The 26,267-nt window shown below is 37.0% G+C and overlaps 1 protein-coding gene across 1 annotated transcript; it reads right to left on the reverse strand.

The window, feature by feature from the left end:
- Window positions 1–1,345: 1,345 nt before the first annotated feature.
- Window positions 1,346–25,097, reverse strand: AGTR2 (angiotensin II receptor type 2). The gene is made up of 4 exons (XM_014796628.2): window positions 24,953–25,097; window positions 5,505–5,759; window positions 5,292–5,353; window positions 1,346–4,034 (listed from the first exon to the last, which is right to left on the reverse strand). Exon 4 carries the CDS (start codon window positions 3,997–3,999, stop codon window positions 2,911–2,913), a length of 1,089 nt encoding a protein of 362 aa, XP_014652114.1. The 5' UTR covers window positions 4,000–4,034; window positions 5,292–5,353; window positions 5,505–5,759; window positions 24,953–25,097; the 3' UTR covers window positions 1,346–2,910.
- Between the last annotated feature and the right edge of the window lie 1,170 nt (window positions 25,098–26,267).

A 26,267-nucleotide genomic window follows, 5' to 3' on the forward strand; every position in this document is an offset into this window, starting at 1 on the left:
GCATACCTGAGATTTACATTTTCAAAGAGAAAAGAGGACGTTTGTACCTCTGTACATTCCTGCAGTCAGAGTTCACATGTTCATGCACCATCTTCTCAAGTGACATTTCTTCTTAGTCCCAGGAAAGACCACTCTAATCCAAGCCTCAGAGAATCACTCAGGGCTCAATACTGGGCTCCTATAAAAGTGGAGGCCAAGGGCCGGCCTGACAGAGTAGTTGTTGGGTTCGCGAGCTCCACTTCGGCAGCCCGGGGTTTGCAGGTTTGGATCCCAGGCATGGACATACACACTGCTCATCAAGCCATGCTGTGGTGGCATCGCACATACAAAACAGAGGAGGATTGGCACAGATGTTAGCCCAGGGCCAAGCTTCCTCACCAAAAAAAAAAAAAAAAAAAAAAAAAAAGGTGGAGGCCAGACTTAAAATCCCAAGTACTAGAGAAACAATTCTCTTCATTAAGGGAACTCCCAGGGTGCGGGGGGGCGGGGTAAGTATTATAATTAGTATAATAATAATTATTGTGGTAGAAGAATTGACATGAGCTGGATGTTGAAATCTGAATAGGTGTTCATCAATTGAATGAGAGACCCTGGGGGTTGAGGAGGGAGATTGGAGGGATGTTCAGGGAGACAGAGTTGTGTGAACAAAAGCAGAGAGGCGTGAAAGAGCATTAGGCCTTAAAAAAGCAGTAACTCTTTTTGTGATGCTTGAACACAGAGAGCAAGAGAGAGATGGCAGAGAGATACCGTATGATCTCCTTCATTAAGTAGTAGATAATAACAACAACAAACAAACACATAGAGACAGAGATTGGATTGGTGGTTACCAGAAGGGAAGGGAGGAGGGAGGAGGGCAAAAGGGATGATTCGGCACATGTGTGTGGTGATGGGTTGTAATTAGTATTTGGGTGGTGAACATGATGTAATCTATGCAGAAATAGAAGTATAATGATGTACACCTGAAATTTTTACAATGTTATAAGCCAATGTTACTGCAATAAACAAAAAACTAAAAACAAAAAAATAAATAAAAGAAGAAAAAAATAAAAGAAAAAAGAAAAAGCCAGAGAGGCTGGGAAGGATCAGATCTCCTATGGTCTTGCAGATTATGATAAGAAATCTGGACTTTCCTTTCATAATTAGTAGGAAATTACAGCTAAAGACTCAAGAGAAGGAGACTAGAAGAGTATAGCAAGAAACCAGAGAAGGAATGATGGGAGCTGAAACTGAGAAGAGTCAGTGAGGATTGTAAGGAGGAACAGATACAAGAGAAGGTAAGGATCTATACTTAGAGGCAGTTAAAATAAAAAAGTAAACACACATGATCTTCCAATTAAAGATTTTATTTATATGAGATTTTAATAAAATTATTTAAAATATGAAGTCATAGTTGGTTATACATTTAGCTATTTGTTTTTATTGATAATAATAGATTACATGATATTAAGATTTTCCCAGAAAGTGGAGCGAGAGGATTCTTCAATCTATAGCCTTGGAACCTGGCAGAGACACTCAGCCTCCAAAACTTTATTTCCCCCTCAGAGGTCAGCACTGGTCTGGGACGATCCTAGATAACCTGGTACTAATGGGGCTGGTGCAGAATGAAAGCTCTAACTTCTAAAACTAGGATTCATACTCTAAGTAAATTCTAGGTAACTCAATTGTGGGTACTCCTCTAACTTAGGAGTTCTGATAGTGTTGATAAAGAGATCTATAGACCAGAGATTGGTTTAAAAGAGTTCTACAGAATCCTATAAATTCTAGAACAAACAGCATCCATAGATATAGGTTAATGGTCTATATTTTCAAAGCCACATTGCAGTGCTCTGACAGGTAGGTTTTTTGCGTGACACCAAACTTGTCATTTGCTGATCTCTTTGTCCTCCTTGGGTATCAAAATTCTATTCTGGCATAACCTTTTCCTATGCCATTAAAGGTTTATTACAAGTTAAAGAGTTATAGAAGCCACACAGATATTTTGGGAAGCAACCAGAACCAAAGCATCAATAATAAAAGTCAAGTAAACTTATTATATATCAAAGCACCACAAACGAAAGGTCAAGGATGTAAAAAGTGACCTTTACATTTTATAACACGACACAGTGTCTAGTTATTGTTTTCCAGAAATTATCAGAGAACATGGAAACCTTTAAACAATAGTTAAAATGGATAGAAAGTTTTAAAAAGTGCTTATTCAGAGTTTAGTGAACGCTCAATACGTGTTAATTATAAATCTATGTTACTATACATCTTACATTCAATAACTGTAAAAATAAGCTAAAATGTAGGCGTACATGTGCTCTTATCTATATTCCTAGCCCTACTCAACATGTAGCTATATCTTAAATATAAACCTATGCTCAAGTGAAATGTGAAAGGATTATTATTTATAATATTTTTTTTAAATCGAAGGTATAAGACTAGAGCCTGAATAATCTGGTACCAATCTACTGTAGCAAACTTCACTTAGAAGTGCTCGTGTCTCTTTGCATGATGTCTTGTAAATAATGCAACAAGTTAAGAGACTGGCCTTGGTTCAAGAGGAAAGTCTGATGAAAATGGATATAAAAACCAACAAAAGCATTTGTCAAGGAGAAATCTGAAACCCCAAATCATAATTCACAATTTGTTATTAATTATAATTTGAGATAAACCCCTAGTTATTTCTAGGTTATGAATATGTCTCCCCGATGACAGTCTTGTACTGATAGATCAGAAAAAAAAAATAGGCAATTCCTGAAAGTCACCAGAGGATAAAACTTATAGTTACATTTGGTTTTCTGTTCTAGAAGAGTGAGAAAAGATTACATTAGGGGAAAAAAACATTATTTTACTAAAGCCATTAAAAGATATTTCAAGGGGAGCTCAAACCAAGTTGCCATGTTGACAACATGCAATGCACTCTCATGTTTAAGACACAAAGGTCTCCATTTCTCTAAGGGAACTGCTTTTTCGGCATGACACTCTCTCTCTCTTGCCTTGGAGCCAAGTAATTGGAACCCTAAACATACGGCGGAGCTTCTGTTGGAACCGGTTTCCAACAAAACAATACAAAAAGGGATTAATGCAGCTGTTGGTGAATCCCAGGAGGATGGCAAAAGGAAGTGCCAGGTCAATGACTGCTATAACTTCACAGCTATTAATGACACCCATCCAGGCCAGAGCATCCAGGAAGGTCAGAACATGGAAGGGAAGCCAGCAAATGATGAACGCCAGAACCACAGCAGCGGCCATCTTCAGGACTTGGTCACGAGTTATTCTGTTCTTCCCATAGCTATTGGTCTTCAGTAAGTGTTTTCTGATTCCGAAATAGCATGTTGCTATGAATATTAAAGGAATAATAAAACCAAGGATATTTTTCATTAAGGCAATCCCAGCTGACCATTCAGCATATTTCTCAGGTGGGAAAGCCATAATGCAAGCATTCACTCCTAAATATTCAATGGTTCTGACATCTCGGAAATAAAACGTTGGCAATGAGGACAGACAGGCCATACACCAAACAAGGGGAACTATGTAAGATGCTTGCCAGGGATTTCTTCTCTGAGACAGAAAGGGATAGATGACAGACTGGTACCTATCAACACTCATACAGGTGATAAAAAAAATGCTTGCAAACATGTTTAGGGTCAGGAAAGAACCAAAAACTTTACACATCATAGGTCCAAAGAGCCAGTCATATCTGTAAGAATAATAGGTTGCCCAGAGAGGAAGAGTAGCCAGAAGCAGTAAGTCAGCCACAGCCAGATTGAAGATGTAAATGCTGGAAACCTTTTTAGGACCCTTTTGACAACAGAACAGTGTAACCACAACAGTATTGACAAGAAATCCAATCACGAAAATCATGTAGTAGAGAACAGGAATTGCATCTAAATGCTTATCTGATGGCTTATGTGAACAGTTAAAGGTAGACTCGTTGCCAGAGATGGTCACAAGTGCAAAATGAAGACTGCTGGTAATGTTTTTGCTGATGGTGGCAAGAGTGAAGTTGCCCTTCATGTTGAAATGTCAGGAGCTCCTAATTCTTATACCTTCTGTGAAAAAAAAAATGGAACTCTCAGAAAACATCCAGAGTTTAGGACCTCATTGAGTCACTAGCATTTTGAAAGTTTGTCAAAAGCAAAAAAGGTGGGTGATTATAGAAAACATTATGAAACTGAACCTTGCCTTATGAGATAAGAATGGATTTTACTTCTTGAAGAAGAAAAGAGAATTTTCTCAGTAGTACCAACAAGTTAAGACATTTCAGCATCAGAGACTGAAAATTCTAAACAAAACTACATTTTGCCCATCTTTCTATCATATTTTCAAAAGGTTTAAAGAAAATTAATATATCAAAAGGTTAGCCAAGGTAGGACATATGCGAAACAAATAAGAATGAACCAAAAAATAAGAAAAGTTAATATTTCAAAAACACTTGAGCACATATCTCATTCTGTATACTTTCTAGAAACCACCCTGCTGCCTGCTATTGCACAGAGAAATGCCTTATTCAAGTAACTAATTATACACAAATCATTACAGCTATGGAAAATATAAGTAACATAAGCTGTGGAAAAAATAAGTATACAAAAGACTGAAAGAGAATATGCAAAAGGAACATATTGGGATGGGGGATTATGGTTGGTTTTTACTAATTAAAAATAATTCCTTTAGTTCTACTTTTCCATTGTTTTCACAACAATAATATAATTAAGAGGAAGTTAGGGAATATGTGTGTATTTCTAAAAGCCCCCGTTCACATTTTAATAGAAACTATTAGTTTTAGACATAAATATTTAAGTTTAATCTATTTTAAAGAAAATCCATTTTCTTTTTCAATTAGGAAAAGAAAAAGAAAAAATAGCCAAATCTGATTTAGGGGCAAGTAGAAATAGTTTTCCTTGCGCAGTGAAATAAGAATTGAACATCAACGATTAATCATCATATAATTGTATCATTTTTCCTTTGCTATCTTTTCAATTTAACACAACTAAGTAGTAACATTGCTACATGGCTCTCAAATGTTATAATTAATATTCAGGTTTTTGTGATACTGGTTTTTTTTTAGTAGCAGCATTATTTTAAAACAAAAGAAAATTAGCTGTAGATAAACACAGCAAGGGAAAGACTATTACTTTAGATAGTTTCAAAAATACATACAAATAAACTACTCAATGAAAAACATAATCACCAAAGAATCTCTTAATAAACAGCAAAGGTATCATTTTTGTCTAAAGCTCATTCTCTCATAATCTTGACCTAACAAATTAGCATGAAAGAATCTAAAATAAACCCACTTGAAGACTTACTGGTTGTTGGAGTTTAAAACTTAGTTATCATAAATCAGCTTGCCTAGTTTCTAAGTGCACCCCTGTAAGAGAAACAGCAGTTAAATAATTTAGGAGTTTTGCAAAATACAGTGTTAAAATACAGGAAAACGGAAAGTTCATCCATTAAAAATATTTTTATTTAATGTATGTTCTACTTTCCAAATAGAGTATATATAAATTGTACAGACCTACCTTAAAAATTCAGGCTGAAGAATGCTTTTAATTCTGTGCTGATTTGTTCCCTTAGACTCAGGGACGTAATAGCACCAGATCTCTGGTTTCCTTCTTATATATTCGGTTTGTCCACTGGGAGCCTTCAACCTACATAATTCTAGGGCTGACTTATGAACACTTGCCAGCTTTCCAGAGGTTTTTTTTTTTTTTGGCTGCAAAACATTAATCTGAAATTCTCACTGTCTCCAATCATAACAGCTCATTCAAATAAATCTAAAACAAAAAAAAAAGAAGTTTCCACAAATGTGTTAGAGAATTTTGAACTCAGTGGCTTACTTTCAAAGAAGAATATAATAATTTGCAGAAGTTTTTCTTTCTTTTTCCCTAATACTGGCATTCTAAAACAAGTTAAGGAGTGTGGACTAGGGAATTTATTCTAGTAGCAGAGTCTTTGTCCACAAACATCTTTTGCAACCTTCATTATTTTTTAAAATTTTGCCCCTACGTATTAAAGAACAGTAGCAATGTTACTTGTCTACAATTTCTAAAATTTCTTCCTTGCTTTAAGCAATTTTTGTTGGCTTGTTGCTGGAGGGGTGGTGATAGTAGGGATGTAATTTTCATGTCTTAGAAAAGAGGTATTAACATTTAGTGTCTCCTTTCATAGGTCTCTGTCATATTTCCAGTCTAAATACAAAGCGTGCAAGGTAAAGAAGAATTAGGTAGCTACTGCAGCCTAGATCACTGTTGTTATTTCTTTTTGTGGGGGTTGGCGTGATCAACCTTACACAACCAGTCCAGTAGAAGCAAGAGTGACAAAAGGAAAAATGATAAGAACAGGTGATGGTAGTGATAACACTAGCTGACTATAAATGCTATGTGCCAAACACTGTGCTAAGAGCTTTATACTCAATAATGTAATAGAGAGGCAATAGAGCATACTGGTAGGTACATGGCCTGTGGGATCCAACTACCTGGCTTCACAAGATCAGCATACCACTTACTAATTCTATGACCTTGGACAAGATACTTTTTTCTTTGTGTCTCAGTTTTCTCATCTGAGAAATGGAGGTGATGTTAACTAGCTACATCATAGAGTTATGAAATTTAAATGAGCTAATATATTTAAAATGCTTAAAACTGTGCCTAGCACATGGTAGGTGCTATTATAAACTATTAATAGTACTTCCATTTTATAGATCAGGAAACTAGGGCTCACAGAGTTCATATAACTTTTCTGAGGTCACATAGCTATGAAACAAGGACATTTGAATTCAAAGTGAGGCAATCTAATGTCAGAGCCCATGCTCCTAACCTCCACACTATAGGAGGGAGCACTAGCTAGTCCTTTAATCTCACCCTTTGTCCTAGAAAAAGAAAACATGCAACATTTACAGCAAGTCATTGCTGACCATTCATAAGCTGTTACAAAAGCATTAAAGAAGGAGATAAGAGTTTAAAGGATTGTTATATGGGAGAAAATATTTTTCTTAATTTTGTTCCCAAAATGGAGACCACAAATAGGCGAAATGTGTGACTAGATAGTTTACTACAGTGACAGAAAACCAGAGAACCCAGGACACTTAAATGGGTATAAGGATTCCAGTTATTTCTATGGATCATATTTTTCTGATAGCGGTAAGAGTGTGACTATCCATGCTGCGGGCTGCCGGTGGAGGAGGGCAGGCTCTGAGGAAGTAGCTGGGGACCTAAGTCATGAGTCCAGCAGAAGGAAAGCAACGAAGAAGAAGCGAGGGTGGATGACAGAAGACAAAATTACTAATGACATGAGACAAAACAGATGGCTTTCAATATTTGTCTGTTTCTCCATTAATATTGAAGTCAATCCTATAGCACACAGGCAGACTGGACCAGTAAAAAGAGGTGACCATTGCCTGAAAAATATAGTAGGATTCAAAGGTTTGCACACCACCATTTTAATGTTTCTTTTGGTAGACTGAGTTTGAACATTGAGACAATGCTCCTAATATACATACACATCATTTTATTAAATCTCAAAATATTTGTTTCCTATGCTCTGGATAGATTCAGGTTGAGGCTCTGTCCAAATGATGGAAAACTGATGTTTGGGAAACAAATGAGCGGGCACATCTGGTTATCGGCAGGAGACTTGAAATGAGAACTGGTTTCACTCTTTGTTTAAGCCTGGTTTCTCCCTCCACTTCAGATGTTTGTTTTTGCCACATACAGGGGAATTTTCCAGGCCAGAACCTCCTGAGTGGTCACGATGGGTCAGATTCCCACCCTGCTCTATTTCTAGCCCCCTCTCATGCCCCTTGCAAAGAAACAGCCGGGAGGTGAGCTATAAACTTCTGAGAACAAACTGCAGGCTGGCCTCCGGGAGACCTAGCCTTGAACACCCCCAAGGAGCAAGGGACCTTGTCTAGAGCTTTTGTCCTTCATTACAGTAACTTCTGACGTAAATAAAGTTTAAAGAGGCACACATTTCCCAGAAGATTAAAAAGATATTTGCTCTGTTTCTTCATAATTTTAGGAGTAAAAATTTTCACAAGTCAAAGAAAAACTTTGTAACTGCAGGGAATTAAGGGAAAAAAGCAAAAAAAGAAAGAACAATAATATTGACACCACTTGAAGCAAGAAATAAAGCATATTATTGATTCAGCAAAGGACTCCAAGTTAAGCCAACAATGTAAATACACTTGAGAGTCAAAGAAATGTCAGTCATGGGAAGCAGTACAACACAAAACAATTCACTCTCCTAGGGGCAGGGGGTAATTTTTCTGCTAAAAGATTGACTTAAAAAGCCTCAGGTCATTTGAATAAATTACGTAGCTCTTGAGGACAAGTGCAGCTTGGTTAGCAAAATTAAACAGTAGAAAATCACATTAAACTAAACTTTTTCTAGTGAATACCTGTTATTTATTGTGAGATTACTTAACAGTAAAATTTAAAGGACCAGGTTAAAAAAAAAAAGAAAGGATGTCCTTAAGAGGAATTTCTCCTCTGCTAGAAGGATATGGGGTTCAGAAAAAATCTTATTTGTCCCTCTCACCCCCACTCACACACAGAAATGAGGTTTGAAGGAGAAAAGGAATTATTAAATGCAAAAGTCTGACTATGCATGCCCTGGTTATAAAGGTGAGAATTAGAAGTGCAGATCATGGAATGATTAAAGATGTATGGGCTTTCCTTTTTAATTTAAGTTTTTCAGAGTCATTTTAATTTTCCCACACTCCAGCCACCTCTCTGAGTCCCTCTGTCCAGACCACTAGCATTTCCACTTCTCCTGACTTCAACACACACCCACACACACACACACAAATATACTTAACACCAATCTTTCTTCAATTCACTTACCCATAGGGAAGCCTTACTTTAATTGTCACTGGACTTTTCCAAACCTGGGAGTCCCTAAAAGGAGAATAGCTAAGAGATTACCCATTATTGATACCTCTTTGCAGATTCTTTTTGTGCCTCTCTTTAGTTTCCAATATAATGAGAATAGAAACGTCAGGATGAAAGCAAGTGAGAAAAAAATAAGGTCCTCTATTCAGAACTAGCAATCAGATTGATCATTTTGTAGAAACCAGCCTAAAAATTCAGTAAAATGGCCAACATGAGTGATTATTTGCAACAAATTAACAGTCTGCCTAGGCATCACATAGAGAGTGACTGAGAGGACTATTAAATCAATTAACAGGATGGAATCCATGTAGGGAAATGAATAGATGTCTGACTCAGTACATTCCTGAGACCAGTTGCTTCCAGCTGAATCTGGTCCCAAAAACATAAGGAGAAGGAAGAGTTCCAATTTCCCTTTGCCCCAAAGGCATCTGCAGGCCTGAGCATCATGCTCAGACCAGGATCTCACAGAAGGCACCCTAGTTCTACCAAATAGCATCTCACTGCTATGTATCCCAACCGGTAGAAAAGTAAAAAATTGAAAATTGTCTATATTTTTGTTTCACATTCAAAATATCAGCTAATTGATCTAACATTTTCCCCTACTTATCTGACTAAATTGATTATCTAGGGTATCGGCATATGCCACCCCAGAATCTGCCACTTTGGTGTAAAGATAATCAAGAAGAAGCAACTGCAAGAAAAACTCTCTGCCCTCCCCCTATTTGCCTAAAAGCAGGACACAAATTTGTAAGTGTGTCTCCCTTTCATTTACCAGGAAGGACAAAACTCTTAATCTACGTAACAAATCTTACTAAAAAATACTTATCTTCTATTAGTTTCCCCCGTATATTTGCCTTCCCACAGTTTACCACTCTAAAAGCCCTAATCCCTCTTTTTCTGTCTTGTCACTTTGCTACAAATGTATTGTTCTTTGTTAAGATGCTATACAAGCCCCTTTGAGTTACTCATCACTGAGTTCTCACATGTGTATACATGAAGCACATGTTGATAAACTCTGTTTTTTTCTACTTAATCTGTCTTTTGTCAGTTAATTTTACAGTCCCAACCACTGAACCTAAGAGGGTAGAGGAATTTTTTCCTTTCCTACAATTAGCTTGGCTAAATTATCCCAAATGGTCAATTAATTAAATTGACCAAACCAACCAGTTGTCTTGGCAATATTTAAATACCACTGTTAGGTAATAAGGATGTTTTGAAAGAGATGTGCCAGGTTGGGTCTCTCATTGGCCAGTGGATCAACAAATTATTAAGTCTAGAGTTTGGTCCTCAGTCTTGAGGTCCAGAAACTGAACTTTCTCAAGATACCAAGGCTCTCAGCAATGGACTCATGCCAACAAAATACTCACAAAACTGATATACCACATTCATTGCTAATGTATTATTTTACAATATGGATATACTACTTTCCAATGGCGTAAAGCTTGTGTTCCCTATCTAAAGCACCCTCTCCATCTCCTTCCCAATATCAATAAAGAGAGGAAATCTGGCTTGGTGACTACATAATCAGACCACGAAAGCTGGTAATTAAGTGGGATCATATTTCACTTTGGCTCTGGGAAATTCCATAGCAGAGATTATCATTCTAGAAGCCAAATTGATGACTCCCCCAAACCATCCTTTCCACTAGTTTTGCCTCTATGAACCCTAATTTCTGGTAGCCACCCAATTCTATTAGTACATTATTTTAGATATTACTATTACTGATGAAGCTATAGTCAAGTCTCCGCTCCAGGCAGTCTAAAAAACATTCAAGCTCTTGTTTGATTAATTAGACAAACTCTCAAAGTTGGAGAATGCGGGTAGGGGGGAAGAAAAGTCTCACTGTGTTTACAACAAAGAGAGGGAAAGAGGCAAAATAACATCTCTCCAAAACTGGCCATCAGTTCAGAGAAAATAATGAGAACGAATGGTTATTTGGCTTTGTTCAAGGAGCTCATTTGCCCCAATCTCTCCCTCAGGCCCCTAAAAGGACAGAAAAACCACAAAACATTGTACAGCTTCAGATATATTTCACTTTTGAGGTATAAAACAATTTAAGATTAGAAGATAGAACAAGATGACAGGAAGTTTGGGGGTGGGGTTCTGTGAGGATTCTAGGGTCTTTACTCCAAGGAAATGAAAAACAGGAGACTTACCATTGGAAATTCTGAGACTGCTTGAGCTTTTAGATATTGATCCTACAGCTATTTGGATTCATGGTGTTCAATATGGATTTGTAAAACTTATAACTGAATCCAGAATTTTTATTGTAAGTAATTTCCAACGTATCCCCCCCAAATAGTTCATGTTCAGATATCTAGAAGTTGATAAAATTCCTTACAATTATGTTATGGTATATTATTTCAGTATTAACACTCCTATTTTATATTAGTCCTATTATATATTGGTCACATGATTGAAATTATTCACCTTTTATTTTTTTAAATTGAAATATAATTCACATACAATAAAACATACCCTTTTAAAATGTATAGTTTAGTGGGTTTTAGTAGATTCACAAAGTTGTGCAACTACAACCACTATATAAGTCTAGAACATTTCATCACCTCTAAAAGAAACCTAACACCCATTAGCAGTCATTCCCCATTCCTGTCTCTCCCCAGCATCTATTCTCCTTATATTTTAAGCTTAAAAGATGATCTGTAGGGGCCCGTCCAGTGGTGTAGCGGTTAATTTCGCACGCTCTGCTTTGGTGGCCCAGGGTTTGCGAAGGCCCGGATCCCGGGGGCGGACCAACACACCACTTGTCAAGCCACACTGTGGCGGCGTCTCATATAAAGTAGTGGAAGATGGGCAGGGATGTTAGCCCAGGGCCCGTTTTTCTCAGCAAAATGAGGAGGATTGGCAACAGATGTTAGCTCAGGGCTAATCTTCCTCACAAAACAAAACAGAAAAAGAGATTATCTGTAGCCTAGAAATTCCAAAAGACATTGTCTAGAGAAAAACATAACAAATCAATACATAAATGAACGAACTTTAAGAACGACATTGCATTAGTATTTTCATTGTGCTTTAGTTACTTTCAGTGGCATGAATCTGTGGTCCCACAGGTTGCAGTAAGCTAAACATTCATTCAGTGAACATTTAGTGCTGTTAGTGTAAGTCTACTTCCCCCTAACTGTATACATTCTTGTTATTTGTACTAAACTCCTAGTCAGAAGGTTTCTTTGGCAAAAGAATAAATGTCATGTAAATAGCCTCCAGGGTTGATTTCCATCTCAAGGTCCCCAACCTTTCTGCGAAGAGAAGTCACTTTTCATTTCCCCAGACATGAAGTCCCCCGGGGGTTGTTGGGGAGGTGCTGACGTTAAAGAATGTGAATAGAGTACAGGAGAGGGCACCAGGCACTGTGCTGGGCACTCAACACACATTTCACATATACTTTGCAACAATCCCGAGAGACAGTTAGCATCCTAGTTTTATAAATTAGGAGACTGAAGCACAAAGGTTAAATAACTTGCCCGAGGTCAAACAGCTAGTCAGTTATAGAACTGAGGCTCAAATCCCAGCCATTATTTCCACTATCAGTCTGTTACATATGAGGCACAAGATGAATTAATTTCCCCAATTCAAGAGGGACATCTAAGCATTCTGGAAATCTCTGGCTTAAAGTCAATCTGAAAAATAATTTAAAAGATTAGCAGCATAACTCAGCAAATGAGAATAATTGGTAAATATAATAGACTTAGAGCAAATCTCACAGGTGAAATGTTGTAAAAAGAAGATTTTTCTTTACTGACTCTTATCTGAAAGGTAAATGCCTGTAGCTAAAATGAAGTCAATACGGTGAAAAGAGCTTGAATCGCAGCAGTTTAGGTCTTTGTTATAATTTAATTGACTGTTCAAATCTTTCTGGAGTACTGAGAAAGCTTTTCAAAGAAATCTAAAACTGTATAAATATATAAAATAAAAAAAAATGCACACATAACTTGTCCTACACTTTCAAAATAAATTTTTTATCAGATTGTAAATTTCTAAAAATCTTTATTTTTCCCCTTGAAATTTTGCTAAATTTCTGAGAAGCTCCAGCCCCTACAGGCACTCCTATGTAAAACTTAGACTGAATAATAGAGTTAAAGAGAAATGTGAGCTCCATTAAGTATCCAGCTAGCTAACCTAATAATGCCTTCCCACTGCACAAGACAGCAAACGCTGGGCAGGAAAGGACAGTAGAAGAGATGGGTGAGGAGGATCCAAGTTCATTGCTTCAGTCGTCAAAAAGTAAATCTTTGAAAATAATTAATAGATTTGGGCCAGTAGGTTAATTATGGCAGTTTGTGCTTGTTTGGAAGTTCAAGCATAGAAGCTAGAGGAGAATGGTGCTCCTCTCTCTGGGTAGGAAGTACATGGAGAATGAAGGAATGAAAGGATTATCCCCTTCACCAGCCACTTGAGCAAAATCTGGTGAGTACTGGAAAAGTTGGGTTCAACTCTTCATAATGCTATCCTTCTGTGTGCTCATGTAGGATACTATTAACATTATCCACACTGTCTTTATAGCCTGACCTTCATTGAGGCACTCCTTTTTTAAACAAACATTTTCTCAAGGCCTGCCACGTACCAGGCCTTGGGCCAGGTGCTGAAAATACAGAGATAAATAAAACCTTCCCCCTGGTTTCCAGGAGCTTCCAGTCTAATTTATTTCAAAGAATAAAATTTTCATAACAATTTCTTCTTTCTCTTTTTAACTTTGTTCATATGAGCAAGGGGTAGTTCTTAAGATAAGAAGAAGAGCAGAGGAAAGAAAAATGAGGTTCATCCATCCTCTGGAGTGTTTTCTACTAGCAGAGAGGAATGAAAGCATTATCTTTCAGAATCCATAGTAGACTGGTGGCTATTGGGAGACTGATGTTGGTAATATGTTGCCAGTTTGTCACTGGCAGAGTTCTCTCTCTCTCGTGCTCTCTCTCTCTCATCCCCTTTCTTCTCCTTGCCCTTCCCCTCCCTCTCTCTCATTTCTCTTTCAGCAATTCATCTTCACATTTTGTCCTTGTTACTGTTTTTGTAACTTGTGTTGGGTAGACTGAAATGACAAACATATTTTTCAACGTGTTACATATTCAAAGTGATAAGCATGCCACAGCCCTTATTGGTCTCAAGGACCAGACAGTACAAATAAACAACATACGGAGCCTGTGGACAGATCAAGGCATTAATGTGGTTGATTGTCACCGACACTGACCTAGAAGGAACAGTACAGTTGTGCTATAGGTTTATAGGAACTTAGGTTATATTACCACTCCAAATGGACTTAAACATCCAACTGCTGATGACTCGATGTTCAAAGATTAAAAAAAAAATGAATAAACAGTGTTTTGAAATATGTTACACCAAGTACGCGTTAAAAGATTTTGAATGTATCGATCTATTTTCACCCATATTTAGTCATATAGCACAGTAGTTAAAAACACAAGCCCTGAAGTCAGATGGTCTGGTCTCTGTTCCACCATTTACTAGCTGTGTGGCCTTGCATATGTCACTTCACATCTCTGAATTCCAGTCTTCTTGTCTGGCTTATTGTAAAGATTAAATGAGATAACGCATATAAAGCATTTAGTATGGTACCTGGAATATAGCATATTCAATTAACATTTGCCATTTGTATTGAACCACTGTTATTACTTGCCAAAAGCAAGTAAGCCAAATAAATCAGTCACGCACTATATTATTCTGTGTTGCTTTATACCAAAACAAGATAAACACAGCTTTGCATAAGATACATGGCTGCATAAATAAAATATTTTCTAAAGAATAAGTGATTCTTGTTCATGTTTCTGCAAATGTAAAATGGAGAGAATAACAGTACCTCCTCATAGGTAGTTGTGAGAATTGTGTGAAATAATGTGTATATAGAGTACACAGAGCAGGCACTAAGTAAGTGGTAGCATCTATACACCTTGTTGCTGTTGTTGCTGCTGTTGTTCTTTTTATGAGAATGCTTAAAATTAATAACTATTATTATTATTAAACATGATCACTGTTATTAATAATTATCTAAAACTGCCTAAACTGTTCCTGTCATGTTCTTTGACTTCTAAACAAGGTAATGAATGAAAGTACGGCCTAGTAATGACTAATGAAAAATTTAGAATGAAAGACACAGCTTATGTGGACAATAATAAATAAATGTCAGATCATGTCACCCCTCTACTGAAAACTCTGCAGTGGCTTCTCTTATCTTAAGAAGGCTTACTAGGCCTTACATGATATAATCTGCATCGCCCCCAACCCACATACACACCACCATCAGCACTACTTCTAAGACCTCAGTTCCTACCTCTTTCTTCCAGTTTACTCCACTCCAGTCACACTGGCTTCCTTGGTATGCCTCCTATTCCCCAAGCACACTCTGCCTTCAAGGCCTTCACAAATGCTTTCCCTACTATGTGAAATTCTCTTTCCCCAGATAGCCACATGACCTACTCTCTCACTTCTTTCAGATCTCTGCTTAAATGTCATCTTATTAAAGAAGCTTTTCCATCCCTCCTTAACTGAAATACCCCCCATACCCTGCTTTATCTTACATCATAGCCCTTATCACCATCTGACATAGCATTCACACACACACACACACACACACACATACACACACATATACATATGTATATAGTTATTTTTTGTTTACTGACTTTCTTCTCATACAAGAAAGTGATTCTTATTAACAGGAACTTTGCCTCTTTGGTTCACTAATGTATCCTTAGGTTCTAGAGCCAAATCTGACACAATATAGGAGCTCAATAAATATTTGTTGAATCAACAACAGTCACTTAAACAAATTTGTCCTTTAATTGGAAGTGCTCTTTTTGAGTTTGAAACAAAGGACCAGAAGGAAAATTCTCGTATCAGTTACACCTAGATTTCTGACAACTCTTTATTCAAAAATGTATCCCAAATATGGATTTTTTTAAACTGCTATGGATCTAAAGATTTCTTTCCTACTCGTTTTCGTTGTTGTTGTTGTTCCTAGGTTCAAAATAATGCCACTTGTTATGGCAAACATTTGTCAGCATTGTGCTTTGATATATTAACATTTCAAAGTCTATCTAGATTCATGTAATTGAAACGCAATCTGAAGCTCTCCTTTGCTAAATAAATTCATCAGCTGTAGGACATAGATTTATTTGTACTACTCAAATTTTAGAAAATTTCATACCAATTACAATAGTAAAACTGGATTTTAATTATTCAACTACTAATAAAAGAAATAAAACCTTATGTTATGAACTGTTTGGCAAAATTCCTAATTATTCTTATTGGCTAAGGAAAATTGCTTAATATCTATGTCCCAAGGCAGCATCTAACCAAATCATTTCTAAACTACAATATTTATTTCATCAGATGTTGAATATAAAAGCCAAGGATCTCCATCAACTCACTTACTCATTCAAAAAGCATTTCTTGGGCATCTATTTTTACATGTTAGACACTGTGCCAAGCTCTAGAGTATGACACAAAAATGACCAAGAAGGTCTCAGCCCTTAGAAGAAAGTCTAAATTGATTGAGGAGGATTAATACAAATATCAGCATTCAACATGCATGCAAAGTGTGGAAGGAACACTAACTCTGTTCGAGCAAAGCTTTCAAAAAGGGAACAGCTTTGAGCCAGGTCATGAAGAATTGGTAGAAAATCAGTCAGGCAGAAAAAAAGGAAGAAGGGAATTAAAAAGAAGGATGCAAGGGCGGGGAGGTACAAACTGAGATGGACTTTCAAAGGAATGAGAAGACATTTGGTAGAACAGAGTTTAGGCCACTGTTTCTCAAACTGAGATCTATCAACTGCTTTGCTTGTAAAAATCTCCAATTCCTAGAGGCCACTGCTGGACTTCAAGAGATATGACCCAAGAATCTGCAGTTTTTGTGAGCTTCTGACCTAATTCTGATGCACACTAAATGTAAGGACCAGATGTATGGCACGGGTTATGGTTAGAGGAAAGACAAGGATGTAGGAGTAGAGAACAATAAGCTGGACGATATGTCAAAGCATTATTATAAAGGGCATTTATAACCCTACTATGGAGTTTAGATTTAATCTACTCATGATGGGGAAATTTTAGGCAGAAAATTAGCACAATTAGGTCCTTTTTTAATGATCAGACAACAAAGGGCAAAATGAGTGGGTGTGAAAGAAATTAGAGCTATGCAAACATATTAGGATGTTTTGCATAAAATTCCACACTCTGTGCTCCTCACCAACCTCAAATATGACTCGAAATTCATCATAAAAGAAGAGTTTGAAAAAACCTATGGTCATGGCATGTACAGAATTTGTTGTTTGGTTTGAAGGAAAGGCTGGTTAGGTTAATAATCCACTTGCTGTCACTTCCTAAAAATGTCTGACATTTTCTCCTGTTATGCTTCAATCTGTAGAAAAGCAGTGTTGATCTGTGGAAATAAATTGATTTTAGTTATGCATTTGGATTTATTTTGTGACTGTAACTGACCAGAAATAACTTCTGATTTACATTTTTTATTGATGACTCTTTAAGGCTAATCACTTTAACAGGCTCTCTCAAATCTCCTCATCATTGTTTTGAATTACCTCAAGTTTAGCATATTTCTAACCAATGTCCACTTGTAAGTAACTTTCATTCCTCCCAAATTTCTGAAGCTTCATGTTTTCTGCCCGTGTGAAGGTACCTCTGTGAAGTTTGAGAGAAACAGTTTACTTTTCCTCTCTAGATTGATCCAGTTCTACTGGCTAACGTCCTCAGACTTTGCATTTATGACGTTCCTTTTAAAAATTATTGTTCAGGGTAATGTTACTCAGTAAAAGAGGTAACTATCATGGTTACTTCTATTCACACAAACACATGCAAATTTTTTTCATTATGCTAATTAATTGATATATTATTACTACTGCTAATAATAATTGTGTTAATAATAGCTACTATTTCTTCAGTACTTACTGTGTGCTAGGAACTGTACTAAGCAAGCACGTTACAAGCACCATTGTCTGTCATTTAACCCTGATAATAACACTTTGAGGTAGGAACTATTACAAGTCCCACTTTACAGTAAACTGAAATAACTTGACCAATGTCACTCAGCTGATAAGTGACAAACACAGGATTGGTATTCAGGTCTGCTTGCCTCAAGAAATGACATTCTTTTTTTTTTTAATTTTATTTATTTATTTATTTTTCCCCCAAAGCCCTAGTAGATAGTTGTGTGTCATAGCTGCACATCCCTCTAGCTGCTGTATGTGGGACGCGGCCCCAGCATGGCCGGAGAAGCAGTGCATCGGTGCGCGCCCGGGATCTGAACCCAGGCCGCCAGCAGCAGAGTGCACGCACTTAACCGCTAAGCCATGGGGCCGGCTCAAGAAATGACATTCTTGACCCCCATGCTCCACCATCCTGGCTCAGTTTAACTGTATCCAGTTTCCTTTATGGATATATTACTATGATAATAAGTCATTGCCATACTCCTTCCATTCAATTGTTCTAAGGCATCAAAAGATCTTGTAATTCTGACTTCCAAAAGTCCAGGGATTAGGGATTTCCAGTGAGACTACCTTGGCCTATTATGAATTATTCAAAAATATATGCAAACTTTAATTTCCTGTAAGTGTCCTAAATTACTTCACGTATCTGTTCTTTCTCTAGGGATACCCTATGTCAAAAGTAAAACCCTGTTCCCCTCCTCCATTAAATCACTGCTGACATGGAGAGTTCTCTAAGAGAACCATAGTCCAAGCTGATAGCATCTCAGAATTCAAGATATTAGGGAAAGAGATAGTAGATTTTGGATGCCAGTCTTAGCTATAGGGATTTTGAGCATCCACTTTTCCTCATCATAATAGTAATAGTAAAAGTACTTTACGTTAACGTTTTTCAAGTTCTGTCGCATCTGTTATCTTATTCAATACTCACAAAAACAAAGTGGGCAAGATAGAAATTATCTTGATTTTTACACAGAAATTAACACTTAAGAGAAGTTAAGTGATTTGGTCAAGGTCTTATGGCTAGCAAGTCTCCTGCCCCTATTCCAGTGTTCATCCAGCCTCTTTAGTATTTCTGCACAATGTAATTTTTTACAAAGAATATGATAGACAATTCACACAAAGGGAAATAATAATAATAGATATTATTCATTAAATCAGTCCTCAAGTTAGGTTTTTTACATGTCACATATATGACCATCAAAAACTCTTGCACATAACGTGTTATTATACACATTTTTCAGCTGAGATACCAAAGCTAGAAGTGGCGGAGTTGAAATTTAAAACCAGACCTGTTTGGCCCCAAAGCCCGTGGTCTTTCCACTAAGTGAAAAGAGTAAATGAACACACAAAAAAGTATTTGTACCCCCTAATAATCAAATAAATGCCAATTAAGGCAAGGTTGGATTTCCATTTTTTCAGCTTAATATTATAGTCAAAAAAATAACACTCCAAACTGATGAGATTCCATTAATCAACGGGATTAATAACTGCCACACTTTTGGAAAGCAATATGACCATACTTAGCAAAATTCAATTATTCCACTCTTAATAATGTATCCCAGAGAACTAATTCATCAAAAACAAGAATATATACATGAAGAAGGCCACTTTAGCATAATATATAATAACAAAAACTGGAAACTATTAACAATGTTTCAATATGATATTACTATTACAATATTGATCTAATGAAATATGATTACTAAAAAGCTATGTAGGGAATAAGAAAATGTTTAAGTATTTTGTTAAAATAGCATAACACAAAATTGGGTCTACTAAGTAACCACCTGAAAAAATAATACTAAATCAAGTTGGTTCCCTAATTCTCAATTTATACCAACACAAATTCCAGATGAATGAAAAATTTAAACATAAAAAGCAAAAATATAAAAACAATAAAGAAAGGTCTTTCTAAGCATAATGCAAAATCCAGAAGCCATCAAATGAAAAACTAATAAATTTAACTACATAAATGTTTTTAAAATTCTGCATGCCAAGAAAATACTGTTAAAAAGTCAAAAGAAAATTACACACTGGAAAAACGGATATATGCAATACACATGACAAAGAGTTAATTTCCTTAATATATAAAAAGCTCCTGTAAATCAATAAGAAAAAGCTAAACAAACCAATAGAAACATGGGGGAAAGACACGAACAGAGAGTTCACAGAAAAAGAAAAAGTAAATGGCAATTAAACAAATAAAAAATGATCAAATTCTTTTATTATTAGAGAATCACACATCAAAATTATAACAAGATACCATTTCTCAACTATAATGTTTGAGATTTTTTAAATGTTTGATAATATACCACATTGGTGAGAATGTACAGAATTGGGCACTCACATTCAATGTTGGTAAGAGTGTAAATTGGTGTAATTTCTATAGAGGAAGAATTAGCAATGATGTCTACATCCTTTGCACCAACAAGTTATCCTATAGATCTATTTGCATATATTTGCAAACAAGCACGTACAAGGATATTCATTATAGCATTGTTTATAGTGAAAAATTGAAAAGAATCTAAGTACTTATCTATAGGGGAGAGTTAAATGATAAGATAGAGTCGGCCCTCTGTATCCACAGATGCAGAACCTGCAGATATGGAGGGCCGACTAAAGAACTTGAGCATCCACAGATTTTGGTACCTGCAAGGGTCCTGGAACCAATCCCTCACAGATACTGAGGACAACTGTATTCATATGATAGAATGCTACACACCTATTAAAAAGCACAAAGAAGTGCTGTATTGTGATATGAAACAATTTCCAAGATAAATTATTAACTGAAAAATACATGGTGCAGATACTGCTGGTTTCTGGTTCAGCATGTAAGGAGCTTGGAAGTTGTCACTTCATTCCAACCACAAGTAAAAAGCTGAATAAACTGAAAAATCAACAACTTTTCTTAGATCTGTCAGAGAAGTGAGGGCAAACCACTGCCCCCAAAATTGGAGAGACAGACAGGTAGATACAGAGAATCACAACTTACTGGCGCAGGAACCCACAAGCAGAAACCCTCATGGGAACAGGTACAAGGGGTAGGAACACTTAAACTATAATTGATGAATTGCTGGAGGCTTAGTGTGGATACCTCCGACAGTTAAAAACCCCAGGGAGGGCCAAGTCATAGGGAGGTCACCACACTTGTGTGAGTTTAACCTCTAAGAGTTCTACCAGGTTCTCACAGTGAATATAACAGAAAAATCCCCTTGTGTTTCCTTCGGGGAAAGGGGAAATATAACCACTATAAAATACATCAGAGCATTTTGTTCTTTTTAACAAGGCCTGCCCTTAAGAGAAACTATTTTACCAGAGCCTAAACTCATGGGATTTTATCAGAGCCTAACTGACCCAGAGGAAGGGAAATACCCAACTCCAGCACCTTCTAGCCATCCTGTCCCACCTAAGGAGAGGATAAAACTGAGAAACATAAAGTTCACAGCCCAGGAGCACTGACTCACTAAAAGACTGAAACCTAATCATAGAACTATAGAATGCTTTCTCTTCTCACCACACCTTACCACCACATCACTAAAAGTCTATTTATCAGAGTTCCTTTTGCACAGTATATTATGCCCAGCTTTCAACAAAAGATTACAAGACATGCTAAAAGGCAAAAAAAACATAGTTTGAAGAGACAGAGTAAACATCAGAACTAGACTCAGATATGGCAGGGATGTTGAAATTATTAGACTGGGAATTTAAAACAACTATGATTAATATGCTAAGGGCCCTAATGCAAAATGTAGACAACATGAAAGAATAGATGGGTAATGCAAGCATAAAGATGGAAATTCTAAGAAAGAACCAAAAAGAAACACTAGAGATCAAAAACACTGTAACAGAAATGAAGAATGCCTTTGATGGGTTCATTAGTAGAGTGAACACAGCTGAGGAAAGAATTTCTGAGATTGAGGATATGTCAACAGAAACTTCCAAAATGAAAAAGGAAAGAGAAAAAATACTGAAAAAAAAAAAACCCAGAACAGAGTCCAGCCTGGTGGCATAGTGGTTAAGTTCGCACGCTCTGCTTCGGTGGCCCGGGGTTTCTGGGTTTGGATCCCATGCGTGGACCTACATACGGCTCATCAAGCCACATTGTGGTGACATCCCACATACAAAATAGAGGAAGATGGGCACAGATGTTAGCTCAGGGCTAATCTCCCTCAGCAAAAAGAGGAAGATTGGCAATGGATGTTAGCTCAGGGCCAATCTTCCTCACCAAAAAAAAAAAAAAACCCAGAACATAATATCCAAGAACAGTGGGACAACTACAAAAGGTGAAACTTATACATAATGGGAATACCAGAAGGAGAAGAAAGAGAGAAAGAAACAGAAGAAATATTTGAAGAAATAAGGACTGAGAATTTCCCCCAAATTAATGTCAGACACCAAACCACAGAGCCAGGAAGCTCAGAGAACACCAAGCAGGATAAACGCAAAGAAAAACCTACATCTTGGCATATCATGCAGCCAGCCCTGGTGGTCTAGTGGTTAAGATTCAGTGCTCTCACTGCCATGCCCATGTTTGTTTCCTGTTCAGGGAACCACAATCATCCATCTGTCTGTTGGTTATCATACTGTGGTGGCCGCATGTTGCTGTGATGCTATGCCACAGGTATTTCAAATACCAGCAGGGTCACCCATGGCAGAAAGGTTTCAGTGGAGCTTCCAGACTAAGACAGATGAGAAAGAAGGACCTGGCCACCCACTTCCAAAAATGTTGGCCATGAAAACCCTATGAATAGAGCAAAGCATTGTTTAATATACTGCTGGAAGTGAGAGGAAGGCACAAAAAAGCACAGATAGGATTCTGCTGTCCTGTACACAGGGTCGCTAGGAGTCGGAATTGACCAGACAGCACTTAAAAAAATCAAAAGGCATATCATATTCAAACTTAGGAAAATCAAAGATAAAGAAAAAATCTTGAAAGAAGTCAGAGGGAAAAATCCGTTATCTATAGAGAAACAAAAATAATAATTACATCTGACTACTCCTCAGAACCATAGGAACGAGAAGAGAGTGGAGAGAAATAAAATGTTGAGAGAAAAAAAACACCCAACCTAGAATTCTGTACCCTGAGAGATTATTCTTCAAAAGTGAAAGAGAAATAAGGACTTTCTCAGGCAAACAAAAATTGAGGGACTTTTCTGCCAGTAAACCTACTTTGCAACAAATGTTAAAAGTTTTTCAGAGAGAAGGAAAATGATATGTCAGAAACTCAAATCTACATAAAGAAAGGAAGAGCATTAAAGAAGGAATAAATGAAGATAAAACAAAAACTTTTATTTTTCTTATTCTTAATTGATCTAACAGATAACAGCTTGTTCAAAGTAATAATAGCAACAATGTATTCAATTATGTATGCTTATGTACATATATGTATATATACATATGCTTATGTATGCTTGTGTATCATGAAATGAATGACAGCAATGATACAAGGGATGAGAAGGAGAAATTAGGATTTGTTTGTTATTACAAAGTGCTTGCACTACCTATGAAGCAGTATAATCTTATTTGAAGGTGGACTTGGATGCATTGTAAATATATATTGCAAACTCTAGGGCAACCACTAAAAATAGTAAAGAAAGAAGTATAACTGATATGCTAAGAAAGGAGGGAAAATTGAATCATACAAAATGCTCGATTAAAACCACAAAGGCAGGGGCCGGCCCCGTGGCTTAGTGGTTAAGTGCGTGCTCGCTGATGCTGGCAGCCCGGGTTCGGAGCCCGGGTTCGGATCCCGGGCGCACACCGACGCACCGCTTCTCCGGCCATGCTGAGGCCGCGTCCCACATACGGCAACTAGAAGGCTGTGCAACTGTGACATACAACTATCTACTGGGGCTTTGGGGGGAAAATAAATAAATAAGTCTTTAAAAAAAATAAATAAATAAAATAAATAAATAAATAAATAAAACCACAAAGGCAGAAAAAGAGTGGAAGACAAAAATAGGAACAAAGAACAAGGGCAAATAATAGAAAAAAATAAAAAATATGGCAGATATTAATCCAACCATGTTAATAATTTACATGCTATATAATTCATCCATTGAAAGGGCACAAGTCAATGTTTTGGGGTATATTATATTATTCATTTTTAAAATTTTGGTAAAATATATATAACATAAAATTTGCAGTTTTAAAAATACGTGGTGCAGAAAATACATGTATTATGCTCCAATTAGTGTAAAAAGTAGATATTTATACAGAAATGCTTTTAAAAGCATAGAATGTCTCTGAGAGAAATTGCAACAATAATTGCCTCTAAGACGTGGCACTGGGGGATAGAGGGAGAAGTATGGAAAGGAAAATAATTTCCTGTATATTCTATTGTACCATTTTCATGGTTTGCCATGTTAATATATTATCTAATCAAAAAAACAAAAAATTAGAAAAAAATAAATTTCTCAAGTGTATTAAATATGTGGCATTTTTTCATTGTTCTCCCTTTTCACGGTAATGCCAAAATCAGTAATCATTCAGGGTACTCTTTCCCACTGAGAACTCTGATGAAACTTCAGAATCCTTCTCAACACAGTGTTCCAGGCTTTCCCTACCATTGAACCAGAGCAATCCCCCAAAATATAACTGCAATTATGTAAAGAGATGTACACACTGAAAATATGTTACATTAGAGATCACTCTATATACAAGATTTTCCAGGCAACTTGGCTATTACATTAAACAATGTATCTTTTTTGTGTGTGTGTGAGGAGGATCGGCCCTGAGCTAACATCTGCCAATCCTCCTCTTTTTGCTGAGGAAGACTGGCCGTGGGCTAACATCCATGCCCATCTTCCTCCACTTTGTATGGGACGCCGCCACAGCATGGCTTAACAAGCGGTGCGTCCATGCGCGCCCGGGATCCGAACCGGCGAAACCCGGGCCACCGCAGCGGAGGGGGCGCACTTAACCACTTGCGCAATGGGGCCAGCCCCCAACAATGTATCTTTTAAATGGTACTTTCCCAGAAAATATGATTAAAACAAAGATGAATAAATATGCTAAATATGAACCATGTTGCTATAACTTCTGATTGTATGTTTACACTTCTCCACCAGATTTAAGATAAGAAAAACAGCATTTAAGGACTTATATACTTACCCATCTGTGGGCTATTCCAAACTATGCACCATTTTAACATATTCTGGCAGGTTGTCTAACAATACTGCAACATTTTTAAAGCAGTCCGACTGCCAAGTCTCACAGTGTGGAATCCAGATGTGGAAGGTATTTGGAAGCGTGTATTTCTTCTAGGCAAACCCAGGATCAGTCCACGTGAAAGAATTCCAACCTCCTCACCCCTGGAGTGTAGGTTAGTAACCATGACTGGTAAGCATTGCTGATGGCTCTGAAACAAGAATGATTCTATCTTGCATTTGCCTCTAGCCAAAAACTTGCAGAGAGCTTTTCTTGGCAGAAAGTCATTTCCAACGTGAGTCATATGCTCAAGTCCATGGTATTTCTTTATCAAAGCCAGTAGTGGTTTTAGTTTTGCAATCTCCAACACGCACACACACATACACACACACCCTCCATTGCTCTAACCCCACCTTCTCTTTAGGAGAAGCAGAGAGGGAGTACTTTCTCAGATTTCATGGGCTAGAGTTGAAATTTCCTTGACATAATTTTAATCTAAACTGACAGTATTATCCTCAGAAGGAAAAACCCCATAGCATAATTCAACGATAGGCGTGGTCTTACAACAACATGTGTGGCTTCAGTTTCCTGATCTGCAAAATGAAATAATTTCATTGGACAATCTCTTTTGATCCTGTCTAGTTCAGACATTCCTAAATAATAAGGATCATTTAAATATAAATAGCTTTACACGAAGAATAGGAGCAATATTCACCCCCTCACGCCCGCCCCCCCTTAACAATTATACCTTGAGGCTGGGATGGAAGGGCTAAGCTGGGTCGTATTTCATCTCTTAAGGTCTTTAAATTCCAAGATTCTATTGGCACTCTGAGCATCAGTCTGTAAATGAATGTATCTGCATTTTTTTTTTGGAACACTGAAAACAAACAACTCATTGGAGTTAAACATGTCAGTCTTTGCTCTATTAAACAAAACATGAATAGAAATCTAAGGTATTTATATTACTAGTGGTAAACACCAAAGCTGTCTGCTGACAGGAGTGTATCGGTACATTCCTAATAAAATCAGAGCTTTACCATGAGATAATCCCAAAATTTCTATCCCTGCCTCATCCAGATCAGGATATACCTGCCGACCTTTGGCCTCCTTCCAAGTCAGATCAATATCAGCTGTCCCAGGGCCACCTACACCCAGAGAATAATATAAAATAGTATAGAGAACAAATCATTTGTCTGATGGGATCAAAATTCACAAATCCTATTTATTATGTGAGGCAGTAAAATGGCTTTAAAGGAAGAAAGAGGAGGTTCGGTTTCCA

The sequence above is a fragment of the Ceratotherium simum genome, chromosome X, assembly GCF_057802395.1.
Source record: "Ceratotherium simum simum isolate JZ-2026a chromosome X, ASM5780239v1, whole genome shotgun sequence".
NCBI lineage: Eukaryota > Metazoa > Chordata > Mammalia > Perissodactyla > Rhinocerotidae > Ceratotherium > Ceratotherium simum.